We start from the raw sequence: 27,319 nt of genomic DNA on the forward strand, positions 1-27,319 counted from the left end.
CTCGTCCCCAGTTTCCACCGAGTCCATCTGCATGAGGACAGCAGCAGCAGCAGCCGCAGAGCGTCTCACGGAGCAGGTGCGTGTGCGGGAGGCTGGAGATGGATTTCAGCTGTGTTTGCATACCGTTACTCACCCTCAGTGATCGGGAACGGAGCGGAGCATCATCCTCTCACGTCGGTGCAGCAGAGCCCGGGAGAATAAACACACGCAACTACAACACGGTTTACAGAGGCCAACTTAAATCCGTCCGATCATCCATCACCGTGATCAGAGAAAACAATCAATCGCACAGTATGCTCACGTGCACGCGCACAGCTGTGCTGATCAAATGAAACGCACTGTCCCGGTCGGTTCGGATGTGAAGCACGGATCCGTCCTCCCGAGCCCCGGGAGCCGCAGCCGGCCGGACTGTCTCCATTGTCCGACGTTTGTCTCTTCCTCATGGGCTTGTGTCGGCTGCGGTGCCGTGGTGAAGCAGCTGTGCGGGGATGGAAACTGCATGCTGTGCTGAAAAAAATAAAACTGTTCCAAGGTAAAAAGAATAAACACTGCACTACCGGTTTCCGCTTTCAAAATAAGAGAGGGCCATCCTAGAAGGTAAAAGAGGCTTTTATTTAAATGACAGATGCTGGAAGAATAGTCACACCTGGTCAGTAAATGCAACAATAAGACAATCAAGAAGTAAGAACAACTATAATACAGGGGTGGCCGGTGGCACAGTGGTTAGAGCAGTCGCCCCATGTACAGACAATGTCGGTGCTCGACTCCGAGCTCTTTAATGCATGTCTCTCTCTCTCACCCTATTTCCTGTCTGTCCTTTATATTTAAGGCATGTAAAACTGCAAGAATATTAATCAAATTATTATTCATTCATTAAAAAAAAAATTCCACTCTGCCCCTCAGGTTCACAGTGACACACAAACCTCTCCAACACAATAAGGTGATGGTTCCCGGAGAGGCATCTTAGAGAGAGGGTGAGAAGTGGAGCCATCCGGGAGGAACTCGGAGTAGAGCCGCTGCTCCTTTGCGTTGAAAGGAGCCAGTTGAGGTGGTTCAGGATCATCTGGTTAGGATGAACCCTGGGCGCCTCCCTAGGGAGGTGTTCCAGGCACGTCCAGCTGGGAGGAGGCCTCAGGGAAGACCCAGGACCAGGTGGAGAGATTATATCTCCACACTGGCCTGGGAACGCCTCGGGATCCCCCAGTTAGAGCTGGTTAATGCGGCCCGGGAAAGGGAAGTTTGGGGTCCCCTGTTAAAGCTGCTGCCCCCACGACCGACCCCGGATAAGAAGCTGAAGATGAGATGAGAGATGAGAAAATAGCATAGACTCTGGTGTGGTAAAGTGGTAGCCTAGTGTAAATAAGGTAAAAAACAGCTTCTGAACAGATAGATGTATACTTCTTTCTGTGTTGTTCTATAAACACCTTGTATTTGATCTGTTTTTTTTGCCAATAGACCTGAACTAGATCAGGTGTATGTGGTCAAGGAGCTGAGTGGCTGCTAGTTTACGATGGATAAAGGTAATAATCTTGACCTTGATCTTAGAAAATAACCAAACATATTTATCAAGGGGGTTTCCCAAAATAGACCATGGATTGACCACATACTTCCAGCTCCCTGGTCGATATAGCTGTAGCTATTGGGGAACCCCCCCTTGATAACAACGTAGTGTGCACTTAAACAGTCATCACATCATCGCTAAGACATTTGTGAATCTGATGAGAGGCCGAGCACAGCTGCTGCTGTTGAGAAACAACATTGTCACAGCTCTCCTTGTTCGACCATACACACCTGATCTAGTATTGATTGCTCTTCCTTGGTCCCCACACACACTTTTCATGTTGCATTTTGCATGCACAATCCACAACAAGTTCACAGCCGTGCACACTGTGTATGTCTGAGCCTGTCTCCACTGCATCCACTTGCTTGGTTGTCAGCTGTGTGTCTGCCTGGAATACTCTGTGTGTACGAGGCCACTATTGTCTAGTACAATAGGGATTTATAACATTGAGGGTAAGGCCACTTTACAATTATCTTCGACAGAGTGGCTTAGTTCAGGGGTCTTCTCATCATACTATCCAGTATGATTGTGTCAAACAACAACGTTAACGGTAGCATAACATGACCGTTTAACAACAATACCATGCCAGCTTTTAGATGTGAATAATGCATATATTAACAAACACAAGACAACGTAAATACCATACCATGTACTATTCATGTAAAAATACACAAACAGTACAAATATGTAATACACATACATATGCCTGTAGTAATAAGACCAAGCCATGGTTGTAAGGCAGTTGTTTCATTTTGTTTCGTAGTGGTACCTTGCGTTTGTTTTTGATTAATTTAATCAGAAAAAAACCCCAAATATCACTCAATATACAGCATTGGCCTAAACATCGCCTGCTGCTGTCAACTTCATTGCAAACTTTTTTGAAAGTGCACATTTTTCTAATAAACATCTGTCACACACCTGCAATAAAAAACTGCTCCAAGTGGAAAACACAAAAGCCTCATGAGATATCAATGTGACAGACACAGTTTGATTCACCAGGGCTTTGTGTGTTTACACACGTTTATGGTTTCAGCCTCAAGTGATATTCAGAAATAATTTAAGAATTTTTCCCTGGTAACTATTTAGTAATGTTTTTTTACAACATACTATATTCATTTATTTATAATAAAAACAATTTTCTTGCAGCTTACACCATGCGCTGTGGCATCCTGGATGGATGGAGAGCGGTTCTAAGGTAGAAAAGCCATGATAAACAAATGGCGGATGAGGGCTGCAGAGACTATGAATCCTTGAGCTCTAGAGGGCTCTGCACCTTGGTGTGGAGCCTCTTGTCTGCCTGGGTTGGGGCGGTCTCTGTGGCGGTGCTCCCTGCGACCTTGGACTGGGATCTCTCCCAGTGTGGTTGGCCCCCCAAAGGTAGCTTCCTCTAGCTTCCTCTGTACCTCAGGTCTCGCTGCCCGGCCATGTCTCTGTAGTGACAACTAGTGTTTGTGTGTCTGTGTGTCAGCGTGGCTGTGTGTGTATGTGTGAATGTGTGTATGAACGTATATACATTTGTATGTGTCTCCGTGCATGACTGTGGGAGGGTTGTTTTTTTTTTTTTAACTTTCTTCTCCTGATTTTATTTGATGTTTCTCTTTTTCTGTTCATCTCTGTGAGGCACTTTGCGATACTTTTCTGTATGAAAAGCGCCAAATAAATAAAGGTTGATTTGATTTGATTTGATTTGAGCGTGGCAGACATTTGTTCAGATGGATCAGATTTTCTAAATGATGAAAGTGACAAGTTCTTTCTGACTTTGATAATGTAAGTTATTGGGCAATTGCGCACTTTCAATTTACGTGCAAAAAAAGTGCTTGTTTTACCACTGACAAGCTCAGTTACTCGTTCTAAGTGTCAACATTATGGGGCGGTTTCTTACAGATGTCCACCATTTTGTTAAATACCCTTTTTGTTTAACCTGAACCATCCCTGAATTAGGTATCACCATCTGAGGGTCGTACTACGAAGCACGCTGAACATCCCCAGTTTCTTTGGATAAGCTGGATCGACAAATACAAAACTCCCAATCAGAGTTGAACGGTACCACGAAGCTCACATTAGAGTTAATCTGTCAAGCCAGGGTTTCTGCTTTAGTTTCAATGCTCGCTCTCACAAAAAAGGGCGTGTCATTTGACTCACCCTTGGGATAGATCAGGGGCCGCAGAATTCACCCAAGAGGAACCGATCATTTTAATGAACTCCTGTGAGCAGCTCAAGAGTATGATAAGAGATCGTGTAAATTCATAAGTGTAAAGATTCTGCATATTGTCTAAAAAATAACCATGCCAAATGCAGAATCGATCGCCATCAATCCTAATAGAGTGATGCTGATTTAAAATTGCAAACACATCCAACCTGCTTTATGGGGTACCTGCTGTTCCCAGACAGCTACTGCCCTGCATGCTTTAGGTGTCTCCCTAACTTAACACACCTGATTTTAATGATTTGTCGAGCAGCTGAAGTTTTTTAAAGGCTGGAAAATGAGCAGATCATTAGAATCAGGAGAGGTTAGAGTAGGGAGAAACCTAAAACATGCAGGACAGTGGCCCTCCAGGACCGGAATTGCCTACCCCTGGCCTAGGGTCTGTGTGACGTTCATGCCTGTTAAAAGGAGGTTTTCATTGCCATTGATGCTCATGGGGGAATTGCTGTTCTCATAGAGTTTGGTCTCAACCTGCTCTGTATGGAAAGTGTCCTGAGATAACTTTTGTTATGACTTGAAGTGAATTGAATACAGTCAATGGTCAAGATGGAACCTTGTATCACGATGGCATCTGACCAGGTGGATGCAGTATCGACATGTCGACTGACTACTGAGTGGGCCATGGCATTCAGGTGAAGCTACCTATTCAAGCTAGCAGTTGGGCTAACCACTGTAGTTTAACCTGAGCAGATACAATGTGGGCCGGCTCAAGCCACCAAGTATGTACTCTTCGCTTCGATGAGGATTCGTAGGATTTAAAGGCACCTTAAAGGTACATTCGGTCAAAGGTAATGAATGGTGTTGTCTGTCAGAGGGCTCAGTAGATTCACTCACCGGCCACTTTATTAGACAGACCTGGTGCTTAATAAGTGTCAGTGTGGTCTTCTGCTGCTGTTCCCTCTCCGCTAGAAAGTAGGCGGTGTTGTGTGTTCACAGATGCTCTCCTGCATTCCTCTGTTGGAACCAGTGGATATTTGAGTTACTATTGCCTTTCTATCAGCTCCAACCAGTCTGCCCATTCTCCTCTGACCTCTGGCATCGACAAGACATTTGCCCCGACCGAACTGCCGCTCACTGGATCTTTTCTCTGTTTGGGACCATTCTCTGTAAACCCTAGAGATGGTTGTGCATGAAAATCCCAGTAGATCAGCAGTTTGTGAAACACTCAGAGCAGCCCATCTGGCACCAACAACCATGCCACGTTCAAAGTCACTTCAATCACCTTTCTTCCCCGTTCTGATGCTGCTTTGAACTGCAGCACATCATCTTCACCATGTCTACATGCCTGAATGCACTGAGTTGCTGCCATGTGATTGGCTGATTAGAAATTTGCGTTAACGAGCAGTTGGACAGGTGCACCTAATAAAGTGGCCAGTAAGTATATATTTATGATGAAACATGACATGAACATAACTAACACCAACTTTTAACAATGTGTTGATAACTGATGTAAGGTAAAAAGCCCTTGTAACTGAAATACACATGTACAAAATCGCGGAAAAAAAGTTGTTGAGCTTTATGGTTCATAATTGACCTTGTAAATAATAGTTCAAGGTTCATTTACTAGATTTCCAGATTTTTCAGCAGTGTCTCATGGTCTTCATGGTATCCGTTCAGTTGTCATGAAGAGTGAAGAAAAAAAACGTATACACTAACTGCCTAAAAACTAAACTAACTCAAATATCAATACCTAAAAATGTTCTTATCCCTGTTTGCACAAAAAAAGACAGTGATTTGTTTGGCATTTAACTGTTTGTACACTACTACAGTGGGTGGTAGTGTGCTGTGAGGACACAAAAAGGCGAGAGAGTCTGCATTCTGCTTTAATGGTAAATCCACAGACCTTAATAGTAGGTAATGCAGGTTTGTTTTTCAATGTAAAAATCACATGATTTATTTTGTAACAAAATAAACAAGGCACTTTACAATAGACTTGAAATACAATAGAAGTTGAACCAGCCATTAAGATTTTTGAATGGTGTGAAGAATATTGGACACAAAGGGTGACTGCACAGAACAACAGACCAATGGTTAAATCGCTAAAAACATATTATTTACTCAGTTTACCCCAAATCTGAAGCATCAAATACATGTAGTGGCAGTTCATGTATGGGACATACTGTATGTGCAACTAAAAAAAAGTACAGTACAGGAATAATTATGGATATGTGCACTACATAGGCAAAAAGACTCATCAATAAAGACAGATGGCAATGTTATTTAACGATTTTGCGTCACAGTAAAACACATAACTGCTAACAAAGACAATCAAACAAAGGACTGTCACTGAAAATAAGCTGAATTCCACAATAGTGAAACGGGTCAGAAGATAGTACCATTCAACGTCTTGGAAAAAGACAGAGGAGTTGAGCTCACAGATGCTTGTGAGCTCAAGGACTGCATAAAGAAAAGCTGACAGGATGATATTTTTGAACAGCAGCTGCTGGTGAAGGATATTTAGTGCTGTATTCAATGTTCAAACATTTAGCGTTTTTTCCCCGTTTGCTCCTGTCACTGTATCGCGACAGCAAAATGAGACAGACCATTTGTGAAATTGTGCTGAAGCTCTACCTCTCTCCGTCTGCTCCTGTCATGTGCTAGAGCCACCGACTGCCAACCAATCAGAGGAGAGAAATCTCTGACACAGCATCAATAACTGCTCATGAACTACAGTCAAACTGAAACGAGGAAGCGCTGATCAAATATGGCTTGATACTCTTTTACTGTTCTGCAAATTTTTAGTGACATATTTTAGGGTACTGTTGTAGCTTTGAAATGAGAACGTTTCTCCAGCTGTTTGGGCGGGCTGGGATTTTTTAAAAACATTTTTCCGAAAACGCTTTATGAGAGAAATAGGCAATACAGTAACAGAATATGGAGTTTAGAGCATTAATATACACTGTGTCAGAGACTCTGCTGCTGTGGTTGTTTTTCTTTGGGCGTGGTAGAAACTAGCAGATGCCTTTAGCAGCACACAGACAGGGCTCTGGGAGCAGACAGGAGCAGCAGAGGGGTGTCAGGATACAGTGAAAGGTTCAGCCAATATGAAAAAGTTACAGACTTCACCTTTAACTGGCCAATGCCACTGATAGCAGTGCCATTGCTTCTTGAAATGCTCGAAAAGTGGTTATAAAATAGATTTATTATTATGATCACAGTGTAGATCCCATTTGGCTCTCTAGAACACACGCACAAGCATACGGAAATACGTCTGTACACAGTGCGTATGCATTGTGACAGATTTAAGCAAGCTATACCACCGTAGAGTTTTTTGTTCAGACTGACCCCCACGTACTTACTGGAGTAACAACTACAACCGGAAATCTAGATTTTGCACTGAGGGGCACAGGTAATCAAAGTGGTGAAATTAAATAATTCAAAACATACAATTAATGATTAATTGAATAATTAATTAATCCCATCAGCTTGACTGCGTCAGAAAGAAAACAAAAAACATGCACCATGTTCTGCTACATGAGCTATCCACAGCCCTCACACAGTCCTGTGGAGCAGTGGCTCTGACAGCATTAGCTGGGTCCATTCACTGTAATCCTACAGCATGTTACCATGGCTCCTGATCAATACTTACACATTACTGTATACTTAATTAATATTGAAGTAAAAATAATTGTACTTATGTACAAACCTGTTTACTAGTTATTCACCTATTAGCTATAATACAGTACAACAGAGTATAACTAAGAAAGAAAGGAGAACGTAGCTGCAGCTAATTCATGAACCCATGTTATCTGATGGATCTGTGTTTCTTAAAAATAAAGCACTTACTTACACTCATTCTGTGCAATTAAGCAACCCCCCCCCCCCCTTTGTTTTTGGTGTAAAGCTAAATACATTTGTGCCATATTCAAGTCTTCATCAAATCTAGAAGCTTATGAACCCAATTCACACGTGCATTTCTGTTCTATTTTCAATGGTCCATCATCAATAATATACTTTTTCTTACCATTATTTATTTTTTAGCTCTTGTGCCCTATTTTCTTGGCGTAAAAGTCCATACAGGTTTCACAGCAGCGCTGGTACCACCTCATGTCCTGACACAGGTTCTTCTCCCGGATCACATGACAGTACACTGTCCACTGGTCTCCCAAGCATTTGTAGGTCAGAGCAGCTGTGGGGGTGAGGGGTGGGGGGTGAGGGTGGGAGGGTTGACAGGAGGGAGGCAGCAAATCAAAGTACTGCATTACCAATGTCAAATTCATTCAGATTAAAGAACAACTTGCAGGCTAGAGACCTCAGTGAATCAATGCAAAAACTGTATTTTCACATCAAGGCAGACAAACTGGGCCTTACGTAGTCTCAGGGATAGCAGCCTGTTTAATATTCATATTTATATGATCACAATACTAAATTTGACACTGAAGAGGGAGGCACTACGCCTCGCACAGTCAGATTATGAAACTCAGTAGCCTCAATTCATGTAGGTGTAACCGTGATGGTTGGTGTAATCAATAAATATTAGCTAGCGAAATATAATTAAATATAATTATATAGTTATTAATACTAGGGTTCCTTGGGGCACCCCCCTTAAATAAGGGAACACGATAACTCATTTAATTGTAAACTCTCATGAAATATACTAAACTACTTATTTAGGATTCTGATTAATAATTAACTTCATATTCACTATCAAAATCACAATGTCAATAACTAGTCAGTTCAAGCATTTGGGAGTTCTACCATGAAGAGGTTGGCTTCATTCACTTTTGTGTAACATAAAATAAACAAACATGTAAACACAAACATTTATTAACAAGTTAATAAAAGCAAAAACAAAACACAATACACAATAGATCTAACAACCAAGCTACATAATCAAGACAAACTAAGGTGTGTGTGTGTGTGTGTGTGTGTGTGTGTGTGTGTGTGTGTGTGTGTGTGTGTGTGTGTGTGTGTGTGTGTGTGTGTGTGTGTGTGTGTGTGTGTGTGTGTGTGTGTGAGTGTGTGTGAGAGCGAGAGTAGGAGCACAAGAAGGAATGCATTCCTTTGTTCCGGACAGATGTTTGATCATGGTGGTCCAACCTCGGCAGTTTACAATGGCGTTTTGCTGCGTCCGTCTCAAACTGCTTCAAATGTGCTCTAATGGATGCTGTATGAACACGCACGCACGCACGCACGCACGCACGCACGCACGCACGCACGCACGCACGCACGCACGCACGCACGCACGCACGCACGCACGCACACACACACACACACACACACACACACACACACACACACACACACACACACACACACACACACACACACACACACACACACACACACACACACACACACACACACACACACACACACACACACACACACACACACACACGCCACTCCGGCCCCACCACCAGTACAGAAAGCAGTAGGCACTCGGGCCACTGTAAGCAGTCATAACTGAGGGCATCACAGAGCCATGTCCATCATGACCCCTATAACCAGCGTGATGTTGTCAGACAACACACCTCAAAGTGGTAAAGTGGCTTTGAATTGCAACGGTGTCCGACTGTGTGCAGCGGTGACGGCATTGGCTGTCGTGCTGGTGCTTGGATTCATGGCAGCTGGCTGTCCGCTGGTACTGCTGGGGCTACTGCATATGCAGCACCTGCAGAGGTCGTTTGCCAGCTTTTGCTTGGATGCCAAGAAGCACAAGTGGCGCTTGGTTACCATCCCCTCCTCAGTACAGAATGACCTGTGATACTAGGGGACGCCATAACACTTTTTGAAGGGAACGCCAGTGGGACGCGTGACCTCCTGTGTCACAGTCTTCACAGATTTATTCCTGATGGGGTGGCGAGGGACTTGCCTGGGGACAGCAGTAGGTGGTGTGTGGCATCAACCTCCTCGAGTTACACACAGTATTTCTCGTCACTCAACACGTCCAGCCCCTGATACAAGGGAGGCATGTGTTGGTAAGAAGTGACAGCCATGGTGGGCTACTTCACAAGGCACAGAGGAGTTTGCTGCTGTGTCCTGTTGGGAATGGGAGAGCCTGTGGTTATGAGCTTCAGAACACCTGTTGTCTCTGAAGACTCCCTGCCATAGTTGTTATGAGTCATAATTCTATTATTATTCCAATAGTTGTAAATGTCATTATTGTGGTGGCTGCGCCCCGCTGGATCCCCCCCCCCCCGGTAAAAGTAGGGTTTTTTTGTCACCACTGTTGCTCATGGGGAATTGTTGGGTCCCTGTAAATCATTGTGTCATCTAGACCTACTCTATAGGTGCGTTTCCACTATGGTCAGTCTATCTCGCTGAAACGCCCTAAATTTGCATGTGAGTTGCTCGAGCGGCCATTTAGAAGCCTGGTTGCTGATTGGATGCAGCTCTCAGCGGGATGTGACATGTGGTAGAACAGATGCCACAACAACACGTGAAGTAGGGTACACACTTTTATCCAGTGGTGTAGAAGAACACAGCACAGAAAATGATCTGTGCGGCCGGGTTGGATTCTAACCTGTGGTCCTGCTGTGTGCTCCCTCTCTCTTTCTCTATCATTTACACACACGCACACAAACGCACGCACGCACGCACGCACGCACACACACACGCACACACACACACACACACACACACACACACACACACACACACACGCACACACACACACACCGTACTGCAGCGGGGTGACTTTTACAATGCCTGAAATTTTGTGTTTTCTTTCAAGTTACTTGTACATAATAAGTTGACGTTGTGAATCATACGGGCCACGTTAAATCCAACTACAACTATTCTGTATTTCTCACTTTGAGAAAGAGCGGCGCATTTAAACCCATTAAGAGTGAAACGTCACCTCCGGAGTCAGGTAAATCCCTCTTGGGCCTTTTTTTAGTAATGGAAGCACGGTAAGTGAGCGGCCGTTTCAGAGGGTGCGCCCTGAAACACGCCTTATATGAAAAGTGTCCTGTGATAACTTCTGTTAGAATTAGGCACTATAAATAAAATGTAACTGAATTACCTTTACTCTTTTAAATGAACAAGGCACCCTTAACTTTTCAACTCACCTAGTCTCGGGGAGGTGATGGTGTTCACATTGATTTTCTCATTGCAGGTACCATGGTGACAGGGTTGGTAGGTCGGTGGTCTCAGGCTCACCGCGCAGTCGTTACCATGACGACCAGTCACTTTATGCATACACTGGACCACTCGCGACTGCAGGCCCTTCCCACAGGATGAAGAGCACTGAAACAGCGAGTCAAAGGTTTCAGTTTTCCATGCTCATTCTGGGACTTTCTACAAGTTGACTGTTGTAGTGGTGGCATTGGTGGTTTTTATTTCAAGTTAGCTGTACATTTTGTAATTCATTTGTAATCGAGTAATAATGTTGAAACAGTTAACAGAAATTACAATTCATTAATATCAATGGAACAAACTCTCGCTCTCTCTCCCTCTCTTTCTTTGGCCGTTGAGCATGCAACAGGGAGGAGAGGGGCTGACTCTGAATGCTGTGTGTTAACTATGGCCCTGTTCAGACGAAGACGATCTAGAAAGGAAACGCAAAAGTGGCGTTGCATTATCACTTTTTATTCTGCGTTTAGACGAGTGTCTTTGGGGGGAAGTCTACGGTGACGCTACAGTGTGTGAAATTCAACGTAGTATGCCTGCCAGGTCGCTAGGTGGAGCTGTGAAGCACTTCCAAGAGCTGGTGCATGCATAGAAACGTCCTTCACCTTCTCTCCCTACAGCAGGATGCAGCACAATGTAACAGAGATCTGCAGCATGGTCTGCATTTGTGGTATTTCACACATAAAATGTTTTTCAGAGAAAGATTTTGAGGACTTGTTTAGACGGAATAACATAAAGTTTGACCAGCTCACCATGTTGTATCCAGTTTTAAATGGTGATGGTCGTTTATCCAATCAGCCGCATGCAACAGTAGGGTACATCACCAACTTTGGAAACAGTCAACTACCAGTCCAGTGAAGCAGAGCGTCCTCTGGAGGCTTCCTACATATTATACCTTTAAGTAAGTTCATTGATTTTTTTTTTCTCTTTCAAGAGGGTGTGTTTTCCTTTTTTTGTGAGCAAGGAAGTGTTGCAGTTGTCTAACCTTAATGACTTGTTAACCATATTGAATCATCAGGTTTGAAGATAGCAATACCTTGGACCAGTCACCAGTCTTCCATTCGTAACATTTGGAGTGGTCCTCACAGGGCTCCTCTTGAGTGGGCTGGGACAGAGGATCACATAGACCCTGAGGGTTTGTACACGACACCGTCCGTCTGTAAACACCGTGGCCACAGTCTGATGAACACTGGAGGAAATGAACAAAAACATGCAGTAGAGAGGGGAATACAGAATGGTGTAAAGCAGAAGTCTGCAACCATTTTGATATGAAGAGCACTTAATGTCACAGGTTGTTGGTTTCCGTTGATTGATTTAGCAAATGTATATTTTAGCATTCCTGTTCATCCTGACTCCCAGTTCTGCACTGCTTTAATGTTTAATGGTATTTGAACTGCACACCGGCCTAAGATCAATTGTTAATGGAAAGAAATGTTGAGAGGCTGCAATGGTTTTCACATCAGCACACTGTGTGTATGACATACCTTGGACCACTCTGAAGCCTCCCACACAGTGAGGCAGAGGCGGCCCTCACAGCCCTGCAGAGCAGGAGGTTTTCCTCCCTGACAGTATAGGTCCCTGGTGTGGATGAGTGAACCATTCTGTAGATGGTAAACACAAAGCACCTCCCTCTGCTGGAGACCTTTACCACATGTGACGGAGCAGGATCCCCATTCTCCTGTCAACCACCTGTAAAAAACAAACAGTGCTCAGACGGTTCATAAGTCCATTTGCATCTGAGTGCTTAACTCTGGATGGAGGTCTGAAACTGAGAGAAAAAGATGCATTTGTGAATTTGACCGGCTTACTGAGGACATACTTTTTGAATGAACTTTTATAGAGCATATTTCAAAACAAAGTCAGGAATTGCTATTATTTTATATGTATGTATTTTTGTTTCTGTATTATGCATCAAACTGAATAGGTTTGAGAGCAAATCTTTCCAAATCTTTTTTTTTTTTTAAAGCTGTGAGAGTAGAGAATTCAAAGTAGTGTGAGAGCTCTTCCTGCAGCTCTCCCTCTCCCTGCTCTGTCCTGAGCCCCAGGCTTCATACAGTACTATGACTAGTCATTCATTTCTTACAGATGCTGTTATTGCAACATTTCGATGAGGATAACCATCCTGTTTTCTTTATAAACGTGTGGATCTGTAAAGCTCTTTGAGGTGACAGACTGTGATTTGAGGCTCTACAGAAACATGAACTTAAAAATAGAATAAAACAGGTGAGCAGAGGACGCATGGCTGCAGCTAATTAGACAGTATGTGGTTTTAATGTGTCAGACTCTCAGAATCTGACAACAAACGTCTCAATCTGCAAAGCGTTGCAAAGATAACACAAAAATACTGCATGTGTGTATGTGTCTGTGTGTTTGACTCACCGGTACTGGCAGGGGTGAGAGTTGCAGAGTCGTACTTGGGGGTGTAGTTTGTTCTCAGGTTGACAGAAGCTATCGTTGACCACCTCCATGGTTTTATTGGCTATCCTTTTACAGGAAACCACTGTCCTCCTCTCACCTGCACACAAACATTTATAGGTCAGTGCATCAAACACGGTGAGGAGACAGCTTTGAGGCTTTGAGGAGTCCACATTTACCGTGTAATGTTAAAAAAATACTTTTATCCTGTGTTATGAAAGAAGTCGGTCAACAAAGATTTTCAAAGTATTTCCTGCAGGAAACGACTATCCTCTCTAAGAGCAAAGGCTGGAAGAGAGACAGACCCAGAGCTGAAGGCAGTTCGCTTTAAATACTGAAGATGAAAATCGTGCTAATGCAGATATGTACTGTACAATGTCTCTGTGGGTATCCAGAGCTCAACATGTTGCATGTCCAGATAAAGAACATCTGCATCACAAGGAGAGAAAGAATATGTTTGTCCTTTGTTTTAAAGCCCAAAACGTGTCAATTGTAATTTCTGTCACACCTGGGCCAATATTTCAGTAAAAATTGTTTGGAACAAACTAATACACATATGATGGACAGAGGAATAAAAACAATGTCACCAGCACTGAAAACCAGACAGAAGAGGGGCTGAGGAAGATAGAAAAATCCGGACTACCAGGGAAATTCAAGACATGACTGGTCTGCTGCTGCTGAGAGTTTATCACCTTCATAGGTGGCTGGGGATACCTCTATACTTAACATCAGCACGACTGAACACAAGGTCTGGCCAACTCCTACTATCATCTGTGGGGGAGGACTTCAAGGGTCATGTTGACCTTCAGAGGCTTCCAGGGTTCAGGCTTCTGGACACTTTGAAGTGAGGTCTTCTAGAGTGGATAGAGGGGGAACCTTTAAACTAGGGCTGCCCAATCCTGCTCCAGGAGGGCCACTGCCCTGCATGTTTTAGATTTCTCCCTGCTCTTACACAACTGATTCTAATGATATGCTGTTATCAAGCCACACCTGTGACAAGCTGCAACTGCTAAGTGCACCAAAATTTGCCCAAATCAAAGTTGGCCGATAGAGAGGAAGGAATGTCACAAAGTGCAGGGATATCTTGCCAATCTTTATATAGTTACCCATGATGCCTTGGGCACTAACACACCCCCGTACCATCACAGATGCTGGGTTTTGAACTTTGTCCCGATAACAGTGTGGATGGTCCTTTTCCTCTTCAGCCCAGAGGACAGGACGTCCATGATTTCAAAAACAATTGTAAATGTGGACTCGTCAGCCAACAGCACACTTTCCCACTGCATCAGTCCATCTGTGATGAGCTCGGGCCCAGAGAAGCTGGTGGTGTGGATTTATGGCTTTTTCCTTTAATTTGCACTTGTAGACGTAGAGACAAACTGTGTTAACTGACAATGGTTTTGTCCTCAGTGTTCCTGAGCCCACGTGGGAACATCCTTCACAGAATGATGTCAGTTTTTAATGCAGTGTCGTCTGAGGGGTCAAAGGTCACAGTCATTCAATGTTGGTTTTAAGCCTTGCTGCTTACGTGCAGACATTTCTCCAGATTCTCTGAACCTTTTGTTGCTATTATGGAATGTAGATGATGAAATGAAAAAAATAAAAAAGTTTACCAGTTTGAACTTCAGAAATCTTGTCTTTGTAGTGTATTCAATTAAATATGGGTTGAACGTCCCAACTTCATTGGAATTGGCGTCTATATATTATATATTATATATATATTTGGTCATTATGTTAGTTACATTATGTGAGTGACAGTAAGTGTTGTTTTGTTTTGTAGAGATCAAGAGCAGTGCGTGATAGACAGACATACAGAATATTGGAGCAACTACCATCTGACTCAAGTCTAGATGATGCAAGTGGCAGTGATGATGAATGGCTACAGAAAAAAAGAAGGATTAGCCAACGCTAGCTGCAGTGACAGTGGGGTTAGCTGAGGATACGACACCTGACAGGGTAAGGGGACAGAAGAAAGGCAGAAATGTGTTGAAAAACAACTGGTTTGAGGGAGACTTGCCTGCCTTTTTACGAGAGTGGAAAGTGAATGAACCGAACCAATAGATTTATTTATGCATCTATTTCCCAAAGATCTGATGAACAAAATAGTGCAAAATAGTAATCTGTTTGCACTCAAAAAGGAAGTAAAATCTAGTCTTGACGATAGAAGAAGCATTCTCTTTATAAATTGCTGTAACTTTAACCCAAAGGCATGCAAACCTTAGACGGTAAGATAAGTGCTGCGCTGTCTGGAGATTTTTAAATAAAGATGTAATACAATACAAACATATTATTGTAATATTATTACAACTGATTCACGTTTGTAGGCTTCATTGTTCTAACATTTTAAATGGCTTGGCTTTACTTTGCAGGACCGTTGCCAAACAAATCCCGCTCTTTGGGATAATAAAGAAATCTTCACTCTCATCAGAAACCATTTTCAAAACAGTCATTTAAGACTATTCTTTGTTTATTGTCGAGACAACCTATTTTCCCAGCAATTTATTTTACATAACATTATGTGATGATTGGTGGTTAACTATGAGTGGTACTATTACGTGTGTGTGATGTGTGTTACCTCCTCCACATTGGACAGTACAGTCCCGCCAGCTGCTGTGTGTCCAGATATAGAGATACTCTGGCTCCCTGTGCTCCTCACTGCTCTTGTCCTGAGTTGAGTTCAGAGACACTGTGTATTCATAGTGGATCCCATAGCTCTGGTCATGAAAGAGCAGCACCTGGGAACATGACAGACAGGGGTTTCAAGAAAAGTGAAGCTAGACCTAGAGCTAAACAACCTTTACTCAGTTTATCTACCATTCATCTTTATTTGCAGAATTATTTCTCAAAGTTAAGCCACTTTTCAAGTGGGTTACACTGTTCCATAGTAAAACACGCCATGGCAACACTGTGCCATGAAAACTCAAGCTTTTCATTACAGAGGCCTTAAGATTGCACTGTGATTTTGAGGGAGGTCTGGGTTTCTAGTAGGGCTTTTCCATTGGCACTTTTGCAAGGCAAACTCTTAATTATCCATTGTCCATATCGTCCATTATGTCCATTATTTTTTGTACAGTCTATGGTTGGCAACTCATGTCTGTGCAGGAGAGCAGAGAGAAAGAGGTTTTTTAAAAGTCTCTGCGTTCAGCTCAGTCATTTGCCAGCCGCTAACTAAACCTCTGTGATCTCTGTGAAGTTTGGTTTGAGATACACTTGCACATACAGAATGATGAGGAGAGAAGCCGCTGAGTCAGAGGTGACAATAACATTGAATGGCATATTATGTTTGTGGATGCTTAGAGAGAAAAGCCAATTCAAAACAGAACAGGCTTACAACCTGTACGGTGATAAAAGCCCAACACTCACCAGCAACACTCAGTGTCCAGCTGATCTGCTCCCACAAATGGGTTTCTTTGTCTTTATTGTGATACAGAAAGTCTCTGAAAAGGAGCGACATTCACTACAGTGAATGTTGTGTTAAAATTAAAATTTGACATTAATAAGTTCTAATATTCAGCCTTACATTTTGCTTACTGTGTACTTGTGTCTCATCACTGCCGTGCTGCCGACTGAGGCTGCACAAGTCATTCGAACTGAAACTGAAAAAAACTGATGTTTCTAAATTGCATTATTTGGTTGGTGTGGATGTGCGCCATCAAACGGCAGGTTTTGTGTTGACTGTTGAACTGAAGGACGCATGGTTTGAGAGACAAATAGAAATGCTGACGGGGACGTATTGATATTTGTTCGTTAGACATAATGGTGTAAAGTACAATTTGCACGATCATTTGTGATTATATTTACCATTTAGTTTACTTGCCAAAATAAAATTGCAGAAATTGAAAATGTGTTTCAGCATGTGGTTCATGCCTTTAAGGTTTTATGCTGCAGGTTATACACGGCTTACAACTCAAAACAACATCAGACAGAACCAAAGGTGCGAGGATGAAGGGATGGAGAAACAAATGACTGGACTAACCAGCTGTTAAGTCCTGAAGTAACGCCTTTCCAAAACATGATTTCTGGGTCCAAGCGGGTCCAAGCCTTGTATTTTCACAACGCTGCAGTACCTTGTTCCTTGTTGTTTGAGCAGATCTGAGTTCTAAAAAAACAACTTAATTGTCATTTTACCTCTTTCTTATGATGAAAAATGTGTCTAACTGACAGAAGAGGTGATCGTAATTGTTTACATGTTCGACCATTGTGTCTGTTCTACTTCAACGGAGCGCTTGGACCCGGAAACCGTATTTTGAAAGGGTGTTGCGCCAGACTAAACAGCCGGATTACTGCATTGGGTGGCAGTATGAGAATACTTCAAATATAGCACATTATACACAGCTAAGAGCTTTACAGTCTGTGTGGGTCCATGCTGTTAGATAAGCTATCTGTTCTTGCTGCGCTGGAAACAGACAATGCGTCAATGGCCCATCAGCGCAAACATGAGGACACAAACACTTTGATTGTATCCAGGGTGCATTTTCTGTTTCTCAGAAAACAGAAACGAATGTGTTTACCATCAGGTGTAAGGGTGTCTCGGTGGGTCCCTTGGCAGACATCTTCTCCCACAGTCCCCGTCTGACATAGCGCACCTTGGTCCCGGCCAGCTCAAACTCTCCTGGAAGCTCGATCTTCCAGTCGCTGTTGATGGACCTCTTACTGGAGTCTTGCATAGCTGTGAATAAGACACATGAGGTCACTTTAATGCACAAACCCTGTCTTTGACATGGGACAACGGACACCTGTTTGGCCAATGTTTGACCCATTCTTACTTATTCAAGACACTTTGCTTTTTCAGCTGCTATTTCCCTCAGCCACAAAAAGGACAGCTCTGGCCGGTCTATTAAAAGACACCTTGAAGTGGATTGTGGGTTCTCTGAAGCCCAGTCAACTTTTTACATCACCTATAGTTGCACACTTCATACTGTCAGACTGTGGGAAGTTAGGTTTGACATGAAGTTGGAACCATCATTACCCAGAAAGCTATGTGAGGGCTTGTCCTCCACAACTTTGATCCTCCTGGCACCTGCAGGGATAACCACAGCTTCGATGTAGCCTGACAGAGAGATGGGAGATGAGGTTAAAACTCAGTGTGTAGCCAGGACTCATGATAGTTGGATCCCTGAAATTTTACAATGTCTAAAGTTGGAGAAGTTAAGGTTTTCACAGAGGGGATCTTTGACAGCCTTCCACCAAACTTGGGACCCACTGCTGACTCTAATTAGTAATACTATTACTGTTACTCTGACGATGCTGAGGACACGTGCTAGTGCCTGGAATGAGAAAGACCCATCCCTTCTTCTTTTTTATTTATTTATTTTTTGTTGTTTTTTCTTTCTTGAATAACTTTCAGTTTTTTAAATTATTTTTTCTAACTTTACCTATCCACTTATGTCACATGTTATTGGGTTACTTGGTTGGTTATTGTGACCGTGTCTGACGTAGGTTGTTGGGAGGGATAGCGGGATTCATGTTGGGCTTTTCCTGTTTTTTCATCTTAAAGCAGACACACTGTACAACTGTTATACTCTTTCTTGTGTACTTGTCTGCAGAATTCAATAAAAGAAATTTGGGGAAAAAACCCTCAGTGTATAGCCACGGTAACGCTACAGTCAATGTCTTGTTGTTATGGAGCAGCATGATGTCGAGTCTGCTGGTTATCTTAGCCCCCTAATACACTGAACCAAAAAAATGAACGCAACACTTTTATTTTTGCTCCAAATTTTCAAGAACTGAAATCAAAGATCTAATACTTTTTCTGTGTAGTAACAAGGTCTATTTCTCTCAAATTGTGTTCACAAATGTATTTAAATCTGTGTAAGTGAGCACTTCTCCTTTGCCGAGGTAATCCATCCACCTGACAGGTGTGCCATATCAGGATGCTAATTAGACATGATTACTGCATTAGGTGTGCATTACCCCAAAATTCCACCAGGTGCGGAAGCGACGCCTTCCGGCTTTGCCTCGGTTCGGTTCGAATAACCTCCTGAGGTCATGAAATCACGTGAGAAATGTGAGAACGGTAAACACATAAAAGGTTACTTTTTCTGTGGACTTGATGGGAATTTGATTGTTTCCCTGTGATTCTTCACAGGGGTCAGTCTGTGGTGTGACCACCATTTGCCTCATGCAGTGCAACACATCTCCTTCACATAGAGTTGATCAGGTTGTTGATTGTTGCCTGTGGAAACATGGTCCACTCCTCTTTAATGACTGTGCAAAGTTGCTGGATATTGGCAGGAACATGTTGTCGTATACACCGCTCCAGAGCATCCCAAACATGCTCAATGGGTGACATGTCCGGTGAGTATACAGGCTATGCAAGAACGGGGATGTTTTCAGCTTCCAGGATTTGTGTACACAACCTTGTAACACAGGGCTTTGCATTATAATGCTGCAACATGAGGTGACAGTAGTGGTAAATGTAAATGCACTTGTTCTTATATAGCGCCTTTCTAGTCTTCTGACTACTCAAGGCACTTTCACACTACTTGTCACATTCACCCATTCATTCATACTGATGACAGAGGCTACCTGCTGATCATCTAATCGAATCATTCACACACCCATGCGCAACACGGGCAGCAATTTGGGGTTCGGTGATTTTCCCAAGGACACTGGAAATTGAAGTGCCCAGAGGATGACCCACTCTACCACCGAGCCACAGCCGCCCCTATATGTATAATGCCTGTTCTGTGCACAGATTCAACAAGCATCCATTATGATGTACAAGCCATTTTCATGTATGGTGTGTGTTGGACACAAATTAAGGTGCATCAGCTAGGTCATTAGCCATATGACTATTTGTTATGAGCCAGTCTAGCAGCCCCTCAGTGGCCGGGTTTTAGGCTTGGCCATTATAAATAGTAAGGCACATCTTCATCATTGCGCCTTGCACTTGCACTTGAGTAATGTTATATTCTTAGCATTTAAAGTTTCTACTATATGTGTAGCAAATGTCTCAAAATATTCTGAGTTTGGAACTAGTTTTAGTATAAAAAACAAAAACCAACCTTAATACCCATTTGGATGAATAATAATGAATGAGTGAGATTAAAGTTTTTCTCACTTTGCTGGCACCTTTAAATAGACCAAACTTGGCTGATTCCTGAGCACACTTTTAGAACAGACAGCAAATGTAACGGAAATGACAGGTGGTAGTTTAACCTTTATTCACCTCAAACCCTGCAGACTGGTAAAGATGATGGTTAACACAGCAGGATGTCTGTGTTCGATTCCTTACTCTGTGATACTTTAGACAGAAACATCCTACTGAAGGCCAATATGATGTTTTTATGTGTTTTATTATTATTGTGTTATTATTATGTTAGGATGGTGTTTTAGGCAAAAACTGACAAGGATCATTTTATGCAAACATCTTTAAATTTGATCATTCTAAATCATGCCCAGATAATTCTACAAAATATTCAATATTAACAGTGATGGGAACTGTATTAGAATTAGAATCTCCCCTCTCACCCATTCCTTTGGTGTGGTTGAAGTCTCCTCTCACAATCTTACAGGAGCGCCCATCTCCATTGCAAACCCCACAGCGATCCTCTTTGGCTGAGGAGCCGATGATGCCGTCACAGCCAATTTTCTGACCACGACAAAGCAGTGAAAACACCATTAAAGAAGCACTGATGAGTGGCCTTTGTATTTCACACTGATTTGTGTGTGTGTATGTGTGTGTGTGTGTGTGTGTGTGTGTGTGTGTAGGTGTCTTTTGTGTGTAATTTATTTGGAAAAGAAACATATTCTATGTAGAGCAAAAGCTTGGGTTGTCATGATGTTGTCACCTAGTCAACCATCAGAAGGTGGTTTTAAAACTTAAAGTGTAATTCTGGTGCAAAATCATCCCAGGGTCTTTTTCGGCAGTTACAGTACATACATCAAATAAGCCATCGAGACAGTTATTTTGTGTAACAACTATTAACGCAGGAAGCAGATCTTGGTGGTAATAGCAGATATTCAAACGAGAACTTTGAAGGCCGAGGTGGACAAGGGTACCATGTGAACAGCAGTTGAACACAGGAGAGCTGCAGATACATAAGGTGTGTCCAACAATGAAGTCAGTTGTGACCAGGTGCAGATTAACACCAATAACTGGGAGGGATCTGAAAGTGTTCTATAATTTTGATCACTGTTTTTTTCACAAAATAAAGGTTTTTGTTGAAGTGCCTTGGTCAGTTTCAAAAACATGCTAGTACAGCAGTGGTAAAGCCACACAAATTATGAAAAATCAGTATTTCAGAGTAAATCAAGTATTAATAACTTGTTCTCTAGTTTTGATCTCCAGCGTATGTGAAATGAAAATTGGATTATTTCATTTTCATTTACCACATAGTATATATGGAGAATTATCAAATCCCCCTATGGGCTTCCATACCAGTAGGCCAAAGATAGTCTACTCGTATTTGGTATGGACCATAGCATGACATGTTTTTGAAGGAGTATTCACATGTTGTGTATGAGTGTGTGTGTGTGTGTTTACCTGACACTCTCCGTTAATACACAGGTCAGCCTCGTATGGTCCACAGGGCGTCCCATCCATCACTCTGTCAGCCATGAGGACTGGGACATCTCGGCCAACTGGGCTACAGAACAACACACACGGCTTCTCTGCTCTCACATACACACACACACACGCACGCAAACGCACATACACACATACACACACACACACACACACACACATGCACGCACACACAAACACGCACACACACACAAAATGGCAAAAGTAATTTGGTTAGTGTAACTACTAGTAATATAGTATGGCACAAATGATACAAGATAAAAATGTAAGATCCCTTGCCAATAAGTCTTTACGCAGGTGAAATATGGGTTTCATCTGGTTTGATCGACAAATATAATTGTGTATCATCAGCATAACAATGAAAGTTTATGGAGTGCTTCTTTATAATATTTCCTAAGGGAAGCATATATAAGGTGAAAAGAATCGGTCCAAGGACAGAACCCTGTGGGACTCCGTGACTAACTTTAGTGTGCATGGAGGATTTGTCATTAACATGTACAAACTGAGATCTATCTGATAAATATGACTTAAACCAGCTCAGTGCGGTTCCTTTAATGCCAATTAGATGCTCCAGTCTCTGTAGCAGGATGTGATGGTCAATAGTGTCGAAGGCAGTACTAAGATCTAGTAAGACAAGTACAGACAAGTCCTTTGTCTGAAGCTACTAGAAGGTCGTTAGTCATTTTTACCAGTGCTGTCTCAGTGCTATGATTCATCCTAAATCCTGACTGGAAGTCCTCAAATAACTCATTATTATGTAAAAAGTCGCACAACTGATTGGCGACTAATTTCTCGAGGATCTTAGAGAGAAAAGGAAGGTTAGATATAGATCTATAGTTGGCTAGTTTTAAGAAGAGGTTTAATAACAGCTACTTTAAAAGACTGTGGTACATAACCTGCTGATAAAGACATATTAATCATATATAATACAGGAGTGCTAACTATAGGTAACACTTCTTTAAGTAACCTAGTTGGAATAGAGTCTAGGAGACAAGTAGAGGGCTTTGATGCAGAAATAGTTGAGGTTAGTTTGTTGAGGTCAACTGTAGAAAAGCAGTCCAAGAACATAACAGGTCGTACAGTTGGTTCCTGGGTTCCTGGGTTTGAAGAATAACCTGTGCCAAGCGAGTAGATTTTGTCTCTGATAGTTATAGTTTTGTCATTAAAGAAGGTCATGAAGTCGTTACTACTGAGGGTTATAGGAATAAATGGCTCAATAGAGCTGTGGCTCTCTGTCAGCCTGGCTACAGTGGTGAAAAGAAATCTAGGATTGTTAAACTGAGATTGTCCTGACAAGTCCTTTGTCTGAAGCTATTAGAAGATCATTAGTTATTTTTACCAGTGCTGTCTTAGTGCTATGATTCATTCACTTGGAGACTGTGTAGATTGCTGACAAGCTGTCATCCCTGCTGGTGCAGGAGTCCCATCCCCTGCAGGTCACTCTCACAGCACTGGGCAGCTCCTTCAGCAACAGACTGATTCACTCTAAGTGTGCCAAGGAGAGGTATCGCAGGTCCTTCCTTCCTGCTGCTGTCAGACTTTACAATCAGCACCGCTCCCAATAGACTATTTACCTCATCCTGTACCCTGCACTGTGCAATACGCCTGTACTATGGGCACTTCTGGTTTTTTTTTTGCACTATTTGGACATATTTAATCATATTTATTCACTCTATACTATATTATTACAAACAAACAAAACAAGAACGACTGCACTATATCATGTGAATATGTATATATGTCTATTTCTTCCCTTTTTAAATTTAATTTTATTGCTTATTTTTGCCATTTTTTAATCTTATTTTGTCATATTCTGTTGCTGCTGTGACAAAAGAATTTCCCCGTCTGCGGGACATTAAAGGTTTTCTGATTCTGATTCTGATTCTGATTTTGGAACTGACTGGACATCTTTACAAAACAGCTGAAGCCTTTTTGTATCGTCCGCCACTTTTCATGCACCATACTGCCTATGTTGAGAAATTGACTCAGTAGAACTGTGTGAGCAAATGAGCAGAACTTCAAGGTCTGTTGTGTCTGTGTGTGTGTACTTGTGTTTGTGTGTGTGTGTGTGTGTGTGTGTGTGTGTGTGTCTCACCATCATTAATAATAGCAGTCAGCATGCTGCCTTCCTTCTTGCCGTTATGTCGGTTGTAGGACAGACACTGCAGGTCTCTGAAGCTGGGTGTCCCCTTGGGACAGGGAGGATGCTCACAGGCCTTGTGCTCCACGTTGGCCTTCTGACAGTTTCGCCCACCAGGACCAGGCCTGCAGGCACACACACAAACACACACACACACACACACACACACACACACACACACACACACACACACACACACACACACACACACACACACACACACACACACACACACACACACACACACACACACACACACACACACACAACACACACACACACACACACACACACACACACACACACACACATACATATCAGTTTAAGCACTGGTATTTCACAAGATGAATTAAAAATGTCTTTGAACAGGTATGATCCTGATAGTGACGAGGTTTCCAAAGCATGACGTGGGCCTACCCATGACACATTTGTTATCAAAAGAGGATCACATAGAATAGTCTAAATTTGTGTGATTTGGTTAAAGATGAGAGGCACAGACGTTATTTTCATTCGCCTTTTTTTTTTTTTTTTTAACTTTTTTTCCCACTTTCCTGGAGTCTTATTAGAGAAACTAATACATGCCATAGGATAACAGTTTTTTAAAGTTTAAAGTTCTGTGATGTGAGCATTGAGCGGTAAAGTTAAGCTCTCTGCTCTCCTGCAGGTTAGACGTTATTTATATGTTCATATAATGCACCGGAGAATTCAAGCATATTACACACACGTTTGTGAGAGAGAAAAGTTACTACCATCAGCTCGAGGAAAAAAACTGTAGACAGTGTCATAACACATTTTTGTAATAATGTGAGAGTAATCACTGAAATTTACACAAAAATAAAAATTCACTGTACAAAATATGCATGTATCTTAACTGTAAACGGAAATGATGTATGTGTTGATTTGCATACAGAGAGAGAAAGTGAAATCAGATACCTATTGCTTAGTTGGTTAGCTAGTTTGTACTTTCCACTTGTGATCTGATCACTCAGGACGGATGTAATACCATGTGAGAACAGGCCCAAATAGCAGGCGATATAAACACAATTGGATGAAGAGCTCCACTCTACTCCGTGGAGATCTGCCAACTCTCCAAGGTTTCACAATAACATCCAATACCCATGTACTGCAAAGATATGAGAATGAGCTGTATTCTGTATTATCTTAATGTAGTTTACCGTACAGACACTTATTGCAGCTGACTGTTGATTCTCATCAAATGATAACTCTATTCAAAATGATTTTGTACTTCAATTTTAGCAGAATTATTTTGTAGTCCCGTGTGGAACCGCAAACTAATGAGACCATTTTTTTCACTTTCACATCTCACAGAACATACAGTATAAGCTCTCATTTCAATCCGTGCAGCCGTCTGCACCTGTTCCATGTGGACTTAAGTCTTAGCTCAAAGTCTTAACCCGGACCTGACTTTAACTTACACTTCACGTCTGTTTTTTAAAAATGTGTTAAAATGTGAGATTGATGCCCAATAAAAAGGCTGGATAAATATATATTTATCTACATTTTGCAACCTAGGCGGAGCAGAGTGGGTTGTCTCTGACAGATCATACATGTTGAGAAATGTGGTTTTGTCAATGTTATTATCCTTTGGCTTTAAAGTATTATTTTATGTCATGTTTGATGTATATGTATGTTAATATGTATGTATATACATGTGAAGCAAATTGTGTTATTGTGTTAAAGATGAGATGTGATATAAATATGAAGCCATTCATCATGTTTAATATTATATAATAGTAGAAAAGGAGTAGGAATGGATGCACTTTTGCTTCTTTAACTTCCGTTTGAGAATACTGTGTTTTTGGTCTTTCAGCATTTATTTTTTTATTTTATTTCACGTTTGAAATAAAGCATTTATTCATTTAATTTAAAAAGGAAATGAAGGAAAGAAATTTGAACACATATACACACACACACACACACACACACACACACACACACACACACACACACACACACACATACACACACACACACACACACACACACACACACACACACACACACACACACACACACACACACACACACACACACAAAGACAGACAGACAGGTGACATACGGAGGGTTGTCACATTTCCTCTGTCTGAACTGGACTCCAGTACCACAGGTCCTGCTGCACATGCTCCACTGGCTCCATGGACTCCAGTCACCGTCCAGATGCTGAGGGATGGGTGTCTTCCTGACACACTCGCCTGCCCTGCACCACTGACACACACACACGCACACAAACACACACACACACACACTGTTACTGTAAAGACTGTCTTTGTTTCTTTCAAAAAAGGTTACTTTTAACGTTATAAGTTATCAATATTCAAACATTTCTCTGTTTTACCTGCAAATCAGACATAACTTACATTACAATACATTTAATTTCATTTAGCTGACACTTTTATCCAAAGCGACTTCCATTCACACCCATGCACAGCAAAAGGAGCAATTTGGGGGTTCAGTGTCTTGCCCAAGGACACTTGGACATGTGGTCCAGAGGAGCCGGGGGAGCGGGGGATCGAACAGCTGAACTTGGCTGCATGCACTAATAAGAAGAACTGCAGGACACTAAATTATTAAATATATACTTCCCACATACCTGGACACTTATCTTCTTCTTTTCTTTGTGCAATAACTTTATCCTCCACTTAAGTGCAATAATTTAATCTTACTGCTCATTTCTGTCATACACAGTCATACATATTTGATCTTTTTTACATTTATCTTATCTGATTTAATGTTCTATGAATTTTATCTGACCTGTATTCCTACATCTGCCTCATATATATTTGACTAAGAGTTTATTGCTTACTGTATATACTTGTAGGACCTCATGAGGAAAGTCCTGTTTAAGGAGTTTTTGTGTCTGGTTGTCTGCTCAGCGTCACAGGAAGACAACAGTAGATAAGACATAGGTATACTTGTTTCAATAGAAGATAAAATGTGTTTTACAACCTCAAACCCTAAAATAATTTAAAAAAAACAGAACTCCAGGATGAAGGACCCCTTTTAACCTAAATCAACGTCAAATCTGACCCCAATTTGAACTGGAGGAACAGTCTGTTGGGAGACAGAGGGACTTTCAGTAATAAAATCTACACAACAGAACTTTGTGTTAAACAGTTAAAGTTCGATGTTTCATCGCAACTGGCTGTTCAAAGACATTCTTGCAAGTGTGTAACAGTATATGCATTATTTGTATCTTGTTGTGATCATGTTTATGTGGTTTCAGAAGTGCAAAGTCTCTGTCTAATTCCTGAAATATTTTGTGTTTTAATAATAGGCCCGTCACTCAGTATCTGTATCTGTTAAAACTGTCTGCCTAAAGATTTTGGTTAAATTGGATATCAAGAAGATTAATAATGGAAAGTCAGTAACGAA

The 27,319-nt window shown here is 41.9% G+C and overlaps 1 protein-coding gene across 1 annotated transcript in view; it reads right to left on the minus strand.

Moving 5' to 3' along the window:
* Positions 1 to 5,636: 5,636 nt before the first annotated feature.
* Positions 5,637 to 27,319, minus strand: part of adamts17 (ADAM metallopeptidase with thrombospondin type 1 motif, 17) — a 71,947-nt gene continuing 50,264 nt past the window's right edge. Inside the window, exons 12-23 of the mRNA XM_083921543.1 lie at positions 26,007 to 26,152; positions 23,882 to 24,051; positions 21,745 to 21,872; positions 20,730 to 20,850; positions 18,226 to 18,306; positions 17,768 to 17,925; positions 15,832 to 15,991; positions 13,221 to 13,356; positions 12,326 to 12,530; positions 11,878 to 12,030; positions 10,781 to 10,958; positions 5,637 to 7,896 (exon numbers count right to left, since the gene is read on the minus strand). Coding sequence (XP_083777669.1) covers positions 7,745 to 7,896; positions 10,781 to 10,958; positions 11,878 to 12,030; positions 12,326 to 12,530; positions 13,221 to 13,356; positions 15,832 to 15,991; positions 17,768 to 17,925; positions 18,226 to 18,306; positions 20,730 to 20,850; positions 21,745 to 21,872; positions 23,882 to 24,051; positions 26,007 to 26,152 — 1,788 coding nt within the window. The 3' untranslated portion in view covers positions 5,637 to 7,744. The remainder of the gene's footprint in view (positions 7,897 to 10,780; positions 10,959 to 11,877; positions 12,031 to 12,325; positions 12,531 to 13,220; positions 13,357 to 15,831; positions 15,992 to 17,767; positions 17,926 to 18,225; positions 18,307 to 20,729; positions 20,851 to 21,744; positions 21,873 to 23,881; positions 24,052 to 26,006; positions 26,153 to 27,319) is intronic.

This window comes from Echiichthys vipera (genome assembly GCF_963691815.1).
Source record: "Echiichthys vipera genome assembly, chromosome: 1".
NCBI classification, from domain to species: Eukaryota; Metazoa; Chordata; class Actinopteri; order Perciformes; family Trachinidae; genus Echiichthys; species Echiichthys vipera.